Source organism: Procambarus clarkii, chromosome 36 (genome assembly GCF_040958095.1).
Source record: "Procambarus clarkii isolate CNS0578487 chromosome 36, FALCON_Pclarkii_2.0, whole genome shotgun sequence".
Classification (NCBI taxonomy): domain Eukaryota; kingdom Metazoa; phylum Arthropoda; class Malacostraca; order Decapoda; family Cambaridae; genus Procambarus; species Procambarus clarkii.
In genome coordinates this window covers 9794962-9807269 of record NC_091185.1, presented here as the reverse complement: position 1 = coordinate 9807269, position 12308 = coordinate 9794962, and the positions used below count along the sequence as shown (strand labels likewise).

At 48.6% G+C, this 12308-nt stretch overlaps 1 protein-coding gene across 3 annotated transcripts in view; it reads left to right on the top strand.

Moving 5' to 3' along the window:
- Window positions 1-12308, top strand: part of LOC123756099 (centrosomal protein of 164 kDa) — a 481504-nt gene that overhangs the window by 196330 nt on the left and 272866 nt on the right. For all 3 annotated transcript variants that reach the window (XR_011230545.1, XM_069336540.1, XM_069336539.1), the window contains exon 7: window positions 5385-5608. Coding sequence is in view for 2 of the 3 variants with exons in the window: in XM_069336540.1 (XP_069192641.1) it covers window positions 5385-5608 (224 nt within the window). In the remaining variant the exon portion in view is untranslated. The remainder of the gene's footprint in view (window positions 1-5384; window positions 5609-12308) is intronic.

Below are 12308 nucleotides of genomic sequence, written 5' to 3'. Positions count from 1 at the left end.
TAATCTCCTTATTTGCATTCCCTGAGCACGGGAAAAATAATAAAAAAAACTTAATTGCACTTACCAGTGACGTACATCCCAACGTCAACGGAAAGTCCCAACACCAGCGAGCACGCCAGGAGGTCTGAGACCACTGCCCCGACTGAGTCCCTAGGAAAGGGAACTTGCGAGACACAGAAAAAGCCAACAGGCAGGGAAAGCCAGGAACCAGAAAACCAAACCTGGCAATCGGAGCCAAAAGGCACAGCAACAACTGCCAATTCAATCATGGACATCCACAAGAAAAAACTAGAAAGTCGTCTCCAAGGAGTGCCGGACCAACCGGGCTGTGGTGGCACGCATGCCCACGGGCCGCACCAAGCAACAGCTTGGTGGACCAACTCCCACAAGCCAAGCCCGACCACGGGCCGGGCTTGGGGAGAAGAACTCCCAAAACCCCATCAAGCAGGTATCAAGCAGACGACGGGAAAGAAGCTGCACGACACTGGGAGACAGAAGAACCAGAGGGGACAACACTACCACAAGCAAGACCCCTCAGAGGAAGGAGAGGGTAGATAAAGATGTCCCAGGGGACACAGGAGGAACGGATGCCCAAAGAGCAGGAGAGACCACAAAGGACTAGCGTCAGGAAGAGACAAATGGAAAGCAGGAGGAAGGGATGAGCTGGAGGCCAACCCCCCACACAGCGTTAAGTGGAGAGACGACAGAGCCCAACAGGCTCAGGAAGCCGCACAGAAATCAAATGACAGGCGAGAGGAGAGACCAAAAAACCCCCGAATGCAACTCCTGTAAACACAACTAGGCGTGCACAACAAGGTAAGCACAGAAGCCATGCATATGGCAGGTGAGCGACAGAGGAGCAGGACGAAAGAGCGAAAAGCACAACCCCTCAAGCACAACGAGGTGAGGACAACCAGGGGAGTACAGAGAAGCCAACGAACCTGGAAGGGCTAAGCCAGGTACTGCAAGGCAGGCAAGGAATGAGCGACCCAGAGAAGACAAGCTGAACAATTAGCACAGACAAACATACAAGGCCCCAGGAGGAAAACACGCAAGGGCCAAACAAAACGCCACAACCAAACCCCAACACTCATCCTCGGTAACAAAACCGAATAAAAATGGCACCTCATAACATCCAGACACAGGAAAACCGTACCTCATAAGTCACCTCCACCAACGTACTACGTAACCCGGGGAGGTGGGGGCCCCAGGACTAACTCAAGCATGGGTCGGACATGCATACGAGTGGGACTGGATGGGTACAATAAGGAGCTGTCCCGCATGGGCCAAGAGACACCCTGCAGGCACCTGTGTCTTGCCGTTCCCACATTCGCACGTCAAAAACCAAGGATCAACGCCTGGCTGATAGACGCCAGATCGCATAAAACTTTGTGCACTCGCTGGTATGCCCTGGCAACAAAGCCAGGAACACTCAACCAGCCCCACTGGCTAGTACCTTCCAGAACCGAAGTCTACAGCACTCTTCTAGCCCTACTGGCTAGCACTTCCAGGAGTAAAGTCCACAGCGCTCGACCAGCCCACTAGGCTAGTCCATCCAGGAGTAACGCCTACAGCCCTCGACCAGCCCACTCGGCTAGTCCATCCAGGAGTAAAGTCCACAGCGCTCGACCAGCCCTCTTGGCTAGTCCATCCAGGTCGACCTCTGTCTTCCACTGTCTCAACTTCACTGCATTCCCTAGCCTGCCTCGGGTCTCTCGTCACCTTTCAGCCTGGCAGACTAAAAAATGGGAAGCTATGATTACTGGGAAGGGTTGACTTGTATAGTTTGGCACCCGGATCGTAGATGGCGCTGAAGTCTGTCACAGCCACCACAAACTGAGGAAAAGAGAGATAAGAGAGAACCCGATCCAAAGACCAGGATGGCTCAAGCGGCACATGAGCATGCCGGAGGTGAAACAATGCACGAGACAGCTTGCAAAATGGCGCTGAAGTAACATCCGAAGTAACAGTAATACCGAAAGCAAGCTGTAGCAGCTCCGCCAGTGCTGCACAATACGAGGCGACAGTATTAGGCATAAGATGACGGTCTTGAAACAACACGAGAGAAAAGACAAGACAACCCTAAGCTAGAGCGAAGAATACCTACAAAGCAAGAGAAAGAACAAAAGGATCGCCAGAAAACTTCATACTGCCGTCAAGACGAAACCCGCAGGTGGAATACTATCAAGGATGCCACCTGATCACCACACAAATGGTGATAGACCTGAGTCAAAAAGACCAAACGCGAAGACTCGAGGAGTAGATCGAACCAGCCAGGTCACAGACTGGACCGATCTGCTGAGAGAGGCGGAACCGCGGGAATACCTCCGGGTTCAGACACCGAGCAAGCAGCGCCTGAAACCAAGGCTGGGCTGGCCACCAAGGGGCCAAAAGGACTACTCTTCCCTGGTAAGTCTCCAAGCAAACCAGGACCTGAAGCAACAGCTGAACCGGGGGAAAAGAGGTACAGGGACTCTCACCTCGAGCAGTCCTGCTGATAGGAATCAACCTCGATGGCCTTGCAGTTGGGGAAGTGCGCTACATATACTGGAAGACGCCTCGACCACGCCGATGCGAAGAGGTCCACATCCGGGCGCCCTTACGTGTGGCAGAACCAACTGAATGAGTTGGCGTCGACCGTCCATTCTGTGGACAGGAGAACGAGCCAAGACAGGCCATTCGCCAGAGTGTTGGACATCCCCCAGAATGTTGGACATCCCCCAAACGTGAACCACCAGGAGAGCCAAACCTTGAGAACTCAACAGACGAGTCACCCAAAGGAGTGTATGCTATATGCACCGGGGGCAACAACCAAGGCAGACACACTCTACCAGGCATTAAAAGAAAAAGAAAAAGAAAACCTGTCTGTCTGCAAGAGGACAGCGTACCCAGGCAAAACAGAGCCGGCTATTATGAGAGGTGAAAACTAGCTGCGCAGTACCCTGCACCCCTACCAGTGCAAACTGCCTGTTACCCTAAGGTGAACAAGGATGCCAGAACACCACAGCACACAAAGGGCAGCCGAAAGCCGCGATGCGAACGACCAAGCAGAGGCAGAACCCAAGGAACTTGTGAAAGGATGCCCTAAGCCCCAATGGCAGTACTTGCCGGACACCTAAGGAAGGGAACCCTAGGTGCATGTAGCCCGAGTACTGAAGAATTACTCCTGGCTCACGCACCCCCAATAAGACAGCCACCACACCACATAGGCTCAGAACTGAGAACCAATGTCAGGACCCAGAGCATACGACTTCCGCCTAGCGCATCAGACTTAGAACTAGTTATGTTCGACTGCCCTAGAGTACAATTTTTTGGTATACGATGTCATATTCATCGTAAAATTTTAATTGGTGTTTGACGTTTTCTTTGGAATATGACGTATGATGATACGTGTATGGGTCGAACGAGTGCGTGGTGCTGGGAGGCAGGGCACACTCAGTTGTTTACCAGTGCATCCCACATATTGATGACCGCCACTGTGCTTGAATTCTTTGTAAAGAATTTCATTTTTTCTGCTCATTTTGGTTTCTGAACATAAAATTTCTTATAATATATCACGCTATATGTCCCCAAAAAGTCAGTGGTAAAGTTCAACTTAAGAAAATAGTTGTGAGGATGACGATACAGGATAAACAACAGATAATTCGTAAACATGAAAATAGTATAAGGGTTGTTGAACTAGTTAGGGTGGATGGTTTTGATGTGGAAGAAATAGTGGAGGAACACAGCGAAGAACTGACCACTGAGGAAATTGTAGCCCTTCACAAGGAGCAGCAATAAGAGAAAGCTGAGGAAATTTCTTAAGGGGAGGAAGAGGCGGTAGAGAATGTCCCTTATTAATTAAGAAAATGTATGCAGTATGGGAAGGACTGCAAAGTTTTACTGAAAAGTGTCACCCAGATAAAGCTATAGCAGGCTGTTGCATTGACCATTTTAATGACAATGTGATGTCCCACTACAGAGAAGTGTTGAAACATAGGAAAATCAAGGTGTTTATAGACAGATTCTTAGTAAGCCAAAAAAGCAGTGAGCCACAACAGGGTCCTAGTAGTATGCCTACAAAACATAGAAGAGAGCACCCAAGAAATGTCATCAATGCATGATGTTATAATGGAAGGTGACTCCCCTTCCAAACACTAACACCTCTCCTCTTCTCTCCCCCCCCCCCCCCATCTTCACCATCTTCCATATGCCAACAAGAGTCCTCAATACAGGTAAGATATACTGTACTGTAGTACAAAATATGAGCGGTATTCGGTATGAAATATATTTTTAGGTTAATATTTTTGGGTGTGTGGAATGGATTAATTCAATTTACATTATTCTTATGGGGAAAATTCATTTTGATTTATGATTTTTTGGTGTACAATGCATGTCTGGGAATGGATTAGAATCGTAAACGAAGGTATCAGTATATCGTAAGATTAAAAATTCCCTACGGTACACATGGCTCGCGTCTGTTCCTCGGGACTCTAGTAAACAGACCATCTTGAAAAATAAATTGTCTACATCCTTCCTGGCAGTGAGAGCCTCAGTAGTGCCAGAGCAACCAAGGCTGGCACATGCTGCTCTAGCTCACAGCACAGCTGCACAAGTCGGGACCATGGCTCCCATTTAATAATTAATAAAATAAGTAACTAATTATTTTACATTGATTTTGTTATAAATGATCCTGAGTGTAATAATAATGTACAAAAAAACATTATGTATAAAATAAGTAACTGTAATTATTTTACATTGATTTTGTTATAAATGATTTCGTGTAATAATAATTATGTACAAGGTTCAGGTATCAGTGAACACAACGATAATTATGATATTCACAGCAGGAGGCAGACATTCACAGCACACAGCAGAGATTTGTGAATCTATGCATCATGCAATGTGACCTCAAGTTCCTTTAGAAAATAATCTTGTGGAAAATGACTCATATTCATGATTGCAATGATGCTACAAGAATAATTATTTCCCTCTGATAAGCTATGCACATATCCTTAAAAAAAAAGTCAGGTCATTTACTTGTGGCATTGATGTTATTAGAAAATCCACAGGATCTATAATGAAGATTCGAACCTATGCGCTGGGTGTTCCCAGACACTCTCGTTAGAAACTAGGCCACGATATGGTCAAAAGAATTGCAACCTGGGGTTCTGCCGAACCCACGAGGAGTCCCGAAACTGGGGTTTAGTAGTACTCCAGATTGCAATTCTTTTGACCATCTTGTGGTTTAGTCATCTAGAGCGTGTGCCTTAGAATATCCAGAGCATAGGTTCGAATCCTCATCATGGCTCCTGTGGATTTGCTCATTGATATATCATGTTACTTTGATTTCTCTGTGTATTGATGATATTGTTCAGTACTGTATTTACCATTTAATATTTCAGGTGTGGATAGATTGCTCCTAATGCAGTCAAATGAAACAAAAAATCTACGTTTTGACTTCAAGACAGATGATCTACAGTTTCACTCCTCTGAGGAAGAGTGTGACAAGGAAGAGATGGAGGAAGAGGAAGAAGAGGAAGAAGAGGAGGAGGAGGTGGAAGAGGAGGAAATATATGAATATGAGGATGAAGAGGAGGAAGAGTTTGACAGTGAGGCTGAAGACCCTGTAAGTATTTCTTTAGTATAACCAAAAATTTTGAAATCCAAAAGTATATCCAAAAGTTTTGTATATCCAGAAAAAAAACCAGCATTGAATGTAATGAAACGCCATTTTCTGGGTGAGTCCTGAAGGCTCCCTGGAGCTATCCAGGCTGATATGGATATATTAGCTTTCTGGCATCTGTCAAAGTGCATGGAGTTCGACCTACTGGGGACCACGAGCCAGAACCTGGCCCCCCTCAGATGAGGCACAAGGAGCAAAGGACAACTCTCCCTTGGTAAGTCTCCAAGCAAGCTAGGACCTGGAGCAACAGCTGGACCAAGGGGAAGAGGTACAGGTAACCCCACCTCATCCGGTCCTGCCTGAAGGAGTCGACCCCAACGGCCTTGCAGTCAGAGAAGACGCCTCGATCAAGCTGATGCGAAGAGGCCCACTTCTGGAGTCCCGAGCGTCCGGCATAGCCAACTGAACGAGTTGGTGTCAACAGTCCACTCCGTGGAATGGGGACTGAAGTAGGACAGGCTGTCTGCCAGGACATTGGACAACCCCCGAACATGAACAGCCAGGATAGCCAAACCCCAAGAACTTAGCAGACGAGTCACCTAAAGCGACCAGCCCCAACGAGCCAAAGACTGCATCGAACCTCCGCAGTTCAGGCAATGAACCACTGGGGAACAGTCTGAATGGAGCTAGATCGTCGATCTGGGAGCAACCCGATTCCTCTGAAGCAACATCCACACAGCTGCAAGGCAGGACTGGGCGAGGTGGGGTTACAAAGCAGGTAACCCCACCTCACCCAGTCCTGCTTGAAGGCATCGACCCCCGACGGCCTCGCAGTCAGGGAAGGGAGCCACATATACCAGGAGACGCCTCGACCATGCTGACGCGAAGAAATCCACGTTCGGAGTCCCGAACGCCCGGCACAGCCAATTGAAGGAGTCGGCATCGACAGTCCATTCCATGGAAAGGGGAAGAAACCGGGACAGGCTGTACACCAGGACGTTGGACACCCCCGGACGTAAACTGCCAGGAGAGCCAAACCCCTAGAACTGAGCAGATGAGTCACCGGAGTACACTACATACAAAATAATAACAGGAATTGATAAAATCAATAGGGAAGATTTACTGAGATCTGGAACTTTAAGAACAAGAGGTCATAGATTAAAACTAGCTAAACACAGATGCCGAAGAAATATAAGAAAATTCACTTTCGCAAACAGAGTGGTAGACGGTTGGAACAAGTTAGGTGAGAAGGTGGAGGAGGCCAAGACTGTCAGTAGTTTCAAAGCATTATATGACAAAGAGTGCTGGGATGATGGGACACCACGAGCATAGCTCTCATCCTGTAACTACACTTAGGTAATTACCCGAAGCAATCAGCCCCAAAGAGCCAAGGACCACATCGAACCCCAGCAGTTCAGGAAATGAACCACCGGGCAGCAGTCCGAATGGAGCCTGATCGTGAATCTGTGAGCGACTCCAATCCTCCTGAGCGCCATCCACACCGCCGCGAACTCCCGCACCGTGCTGTGAGCCCGACGGAAGGACGGACCCCACGGTCACTTACCGGCTTGATGAGCACTGGTCACAAAGCTCCAGCCAAGAGCTGACGCGTCCGTGAACACATCGAGTGAGGGCTTGGGTAGGCGCCAAGGCACAGAATCCTGAAAAACCCGAAGAGGAAGCCGGCGATGCAGTAACCAATGCAAAGCCCCTGGATGTTGATCCCAGCGGTCGCGAGAGAGGCGGAAAGAATGTCCCCGAAAGAACCAGAATGGCCGACGAAGCCACACCCGACCTGGCGGGTAGACCATCATGGCGGTGTTCAGGCTCCTACACAAACCCTCAAGCAACTGCCGCGTGACCTGGGCACCCCTAAGAACAGGCGAAAGTAGGAATGCTGCTGAAGCAAAGCCACCAGAGGAAAAGACATGGAAGCAATCCAAGCATCCCACACAAAACCCAGCCAAGACCGAACCTGAGAGGAAACCAGATGGGTCTTTCACCAGTTTACAAGGAACCCGAACCCCGAGAGCTGGGAAAGAACCAAATCCCTGGCGAGGAGACACGTGAACTGGCTTTGAACCTAAACTAGCCAGTTGTTGAGGTAGGCCAGAACCCGAACACAGAATCAGGCGGGCCACCATGACCAGAGTAAGGCGTGCGAAAATGCAAGGTTCCAGATTCAAGCGGAATGGAAGGCAACGAAAGCAGTAAACCTGACGCCCCACAACAAAACCGAGCCAGTCCCTGACACTTGGATGAGTCAGGACATGCCAATACGCGACCTTGAGGTCCAGGGACACCATCCAAGTGTCTGGCTCTAACAGAAGACGGACCTGGGACAGAGTAGTCATACGAAAGGAGGGGCAATAAACCCAAGGGTTCATGGGACAAGTCCAGAATGAACCAGAGGTCTGCACAGTCCTGTTTTGGGACTGGAAACAGGCAGGAAACCCACCTGAGGGACGAGATCATTTTGACCAAACCCAAGCAAACCCACTCCGAGATGACCCAACACGGCGCAGGAGAAGAGGCTAGCCCTGCCAGGCCCAAGTCCCCTGAAGGAGGAGGAGCCACCCAATGCCACCGCAGGTCGCACGAAATGACCCGAAAGGCCTACAAATCGTAATTACCTAATTGTAATTACCTAAGTGTAGTTACAGGATGAGAGCTACGCTCCTGGTGTCCTGTCTTCCCAGCACTCTTTGTCATATAATGCTTTGAAACTACTGACGGTCTTGGCCTCCACCACCTTCTCCCCTAACTTGTTCCAACTGTCTACCACTCTGTTTGCGAAAGTGAATTTTCTTCTATTTCTTCGGCATCTGTGTTTAGCTAGTTTATATCTATGACCTCTTGTTCTTAACGTTCCAGGTCTCAGGAAATCTTCCCTATCGATTTTATCAATTCCTGTTACTATTTTGTATGTAGTGATCATATCACCTCTTTCTTCTGTCTTCTAGTTTTGGCATATTTAATGCTTCTAACCTCTCCTCGTAGCTCTTGCCCTTCAGTTCTGGGAGCCACTTAGTAGCATGTCTTTGCACCTTTTCCAGTTTGTTGATGTGCTTCTTAAGATATGGGCACCACACAACTGCTGCATATTCTAGCTTTGGCCTAACAAAAGTCGTGAACAATTTCTTTAGTATATCGCCATCCATGTATTTAAAAGCAATTCTGAAGTTAGAAAGCGTGGCATAGGCTCCTCGCACAATATTCTTTATGTGGTCCTCAGGTGATAGTTTTCTATCTAGAACCACCCCTAGATCTCTTTCTTTATCAGAATTCTTTAAAGATTTCTCACATAATATATAGGTTGTGTGGGGTCTATGTTCTCCTATTCCACATTGCATAACATGGAATACGTGTCAATACATGTCCAACCGTGGACATTTTCAAGAGGAAACTAGATTTATTCCTCCAAGGAGTGCCGGACCAACCGGGCTGTGGTGGGTATGTGGGCCTGCGGGCCGCTCCAAGCAACAGCCTGGTGGACCAAACTCTCACAAGTCAAGCCTGGCCTCGGGCCGGGCTTGGGGAGTAGAAGAACTCTCAGAACCCCATCAACCAGGTATCAACCAGGTATGGCATTTATTAACATTAAATTCCATTTGCCAAGTGGCGCTCCATGTACTTATTTTGTACAGGTCTTCTTGAAGGGCATGACAATTATCTAAGTTTCTTATCCTTCCTATTATCTTAGCATCATCAGCAAACATGTTCATATAATTCTGTATACCAACTGGTAGATCATTTATGTAGACAATAAACATCACTGGTGCAAGAACTGAACCCTGTGGTACTCCACTTGTGACATTTCTCCAGTCTGATACATTGCCTCTGATCACAGCCCTCATTTTTCTATCAGTCAGAAAACTTTTCATCCATGTTAGAAGCGTACCTGTCACTCCACCAATATTTTCCAGTTTCCAGAACAACCTCTTATGTGGAACTCTGTCAAAAGCCTTTTTTAGGTCCAGATAGATGCAGTCAACCCAACCATCTCTTTCCTGTAATATCTCTGTTGCTCGATCATAGAAACTGAGTAAATTCGATACACAGGATCTTCCAGATCGAAAACCATACTGTCTGTCTCATATTATATCATTTCTCTCCAGGTGTTCTACCCATTTAGTTTTAATTATTTTTTCCAATATTTTGACTATTACACTTGTCAATGATACCGGTCTATAATTAAGGGGGATAATTGTTTTCCTAAAAAGATTTTCCTAAAAAGAAAGAAGAAAAGAAAAGATAAAGATTTTCCTAAATCTTTGTCAAATCGTGGGACCAGGCGCGAGCAAACTGAGTGACACTCTCCCCCATTATCCCATCAATGGGACGAACAGTGAAAGGGCCGACTTATCTTATGAGCACCTAAGTGGCGCACAGGATGATCCCTGCACCAAACAGAAATAGACAGCACCGAAGGCTGCACCTGCGCTGAATCTGGCACCACTGGCCTACCATGATGGGAAGAACCCCAAGCCCTGGCACGACCCTTCCAGGAAGGCCTCCCACAAGCCCCCCTGTAGGACTAACAAGTCCGACATAGGACGGCAACTAGACGAAGCTGCCTGCAGATACTGCACAACCGCAGACTCTGCAAATAGCAATGGGCAAAAGGGCAAAGAAAACCAAAGAACCAAGCGGAATCCATGGAAGAAGTGAGCACCGCCTGCTGACATGCGAGTCGAGAAGCAAAAAAATGCGAAACCACATCCTGCAGGATCAGAGCGAACAACTTTAAGGCAGACGACGAACGCTCTGCTGAGGTCAACGCACCAGACCCAGAGGTTGCTCCAAGCTCCTCCACATCCAACTCAAGCCAGTTCGACGACAGCTTGACCAGGGAGAAGAAACACAGGGCTGAAGCCAACAGGCTATGCATGTGCAAGTCCTCCACGACCAATGCAGCCTAAAGGAAAGGAACCTGCACCTGGAGCTTCAACACAGCAACATCCTGCAGAAGGGCAGAGGCGAACAAGCACGCATTGAGATGCTCGAATTTGCCCCCTAGGAAAACCTGCAATGCCATTTGAGCCTCTTGCCACTCAAAGGTGCGGGACTGACAGAATGAATGCCAAGCCTTCAATGAGAAAAGAGGGCAGTCTGCTTACCAGGACGACTCCAGAACTTCATAACAAACCCAGTAAGAACAAGAAGCTCCATACATGAATGAATGCAGATCCATTATGAAGGCATTTTCTGGGTCGCGTAGGAGGTAAGCCACAAGGGCTTCCTGCACCACAAGAGATGGGATGCGGGAAGCCGAAAACCTCCAGAAAGATGGAACCGAAGAACCCACAAGATCACAGAACCGAATCCTGGGAGGGGTAGACACCAAATCCAATTCGTACGAAGATCGAGCTAAAGGGCACCCCACTCCTTGCAACACCAAGCCCCACTCTGAGGGTACAAAAACCCAGGCGGGGTCCTAACGGGGCCCAAAGGTCCTCCAAACCCTGCGCCTCTAGAGAAAAGGAAAGAGTCGCCAAAAGACCAGGATCAAAAGGGGGCCCATTGGTCAGACCCAGAAACTCCGTCTGGAGGACCACGTTTGAATGCCTCCGCCGCCACCCCAGAAGGGGACTTCCCCGAAACCACCCGAGTCTCAACACCAAGTAGACCCTGCCCCGACTCCGAAACCCTCAGACGCCGGAAGCAAGGGGGGAGGAACCGGATGTACAACTGAAGGGGAAGGACAAGGAGGGGTGGACGGAACCAAAGTTGAAGCGACTTCCACCCTCTCAAGTCCTGGTCCCTAAAACCAAAATGGGGCAGTCTCGGGGCATCTGGGGAAGCGACCAACCTATAACGTTGCATGCAGCAACCTATACCGAGCATTCAATGCCGCATCTGCCTGCACCCTCATATCATGATCAGTAGCTTGGGTGAAGTCGAGCATGTCCAAACAACAACATCGCACAATTCAGGGTTAAAAGAATCACCAACCCTACAGGCAGCATGGCGGACACACAACCGGTGATTGTCGCACTGAGACAAGGGGACAGAGCAACCTTCAACCTCACATGAAGCGAGATGGGACTCAAGGGGTGCATACATCGGACCATGGAGCCCCCGCAGGATTTCCCACAGCCCTTAGCTTTGCTAACATGCTAAGGGAAGCCCAGGCAGGGTACAACTAACCGGCGTCCTAAAACTACCAAACAAACTGCTAAAAGCTGCACCCCGTGATGTGTACACTCACAGGGGCCTAGCAGAAGACCACCAAATAACAATAGGGAACCACCAACCCAGAGGCAGATCCCCCCCCCCCCCACCAGGCAACAAAAATAAACAGAAAAAGAAAATCCCGCAAGAGGACAACGTGCTCAAGCGGAACAGAGCCTGCCACTATGAGAGGTAATGACTGTACCCTGCGCCCCTACCAGTGATGAAAACTACCCCAACCCAGAGGCAAACAAGGGCAAACAAAAATCCCAGCTGACTCCAAGGGCGGCCAAGTACCGAGCAGTAAAAGACACAGTGGAAGTATATCTCAAGGAGACTTGTGGAAGGTGGCTCCAAGCCCCAAGAGCAGTACTTACAGGGCACCTAGGGAAGCAAACCCTAAGTGCATGCAGTCCAAGTACTGAAGAATATTACTCCTGGCGCACACACCACCCATAGAGACAGTTCACGCATCAAGGCACAGAAACTGAAACAAATTCCAGAGTCAGAGGCACGCGACCTGCCAGTA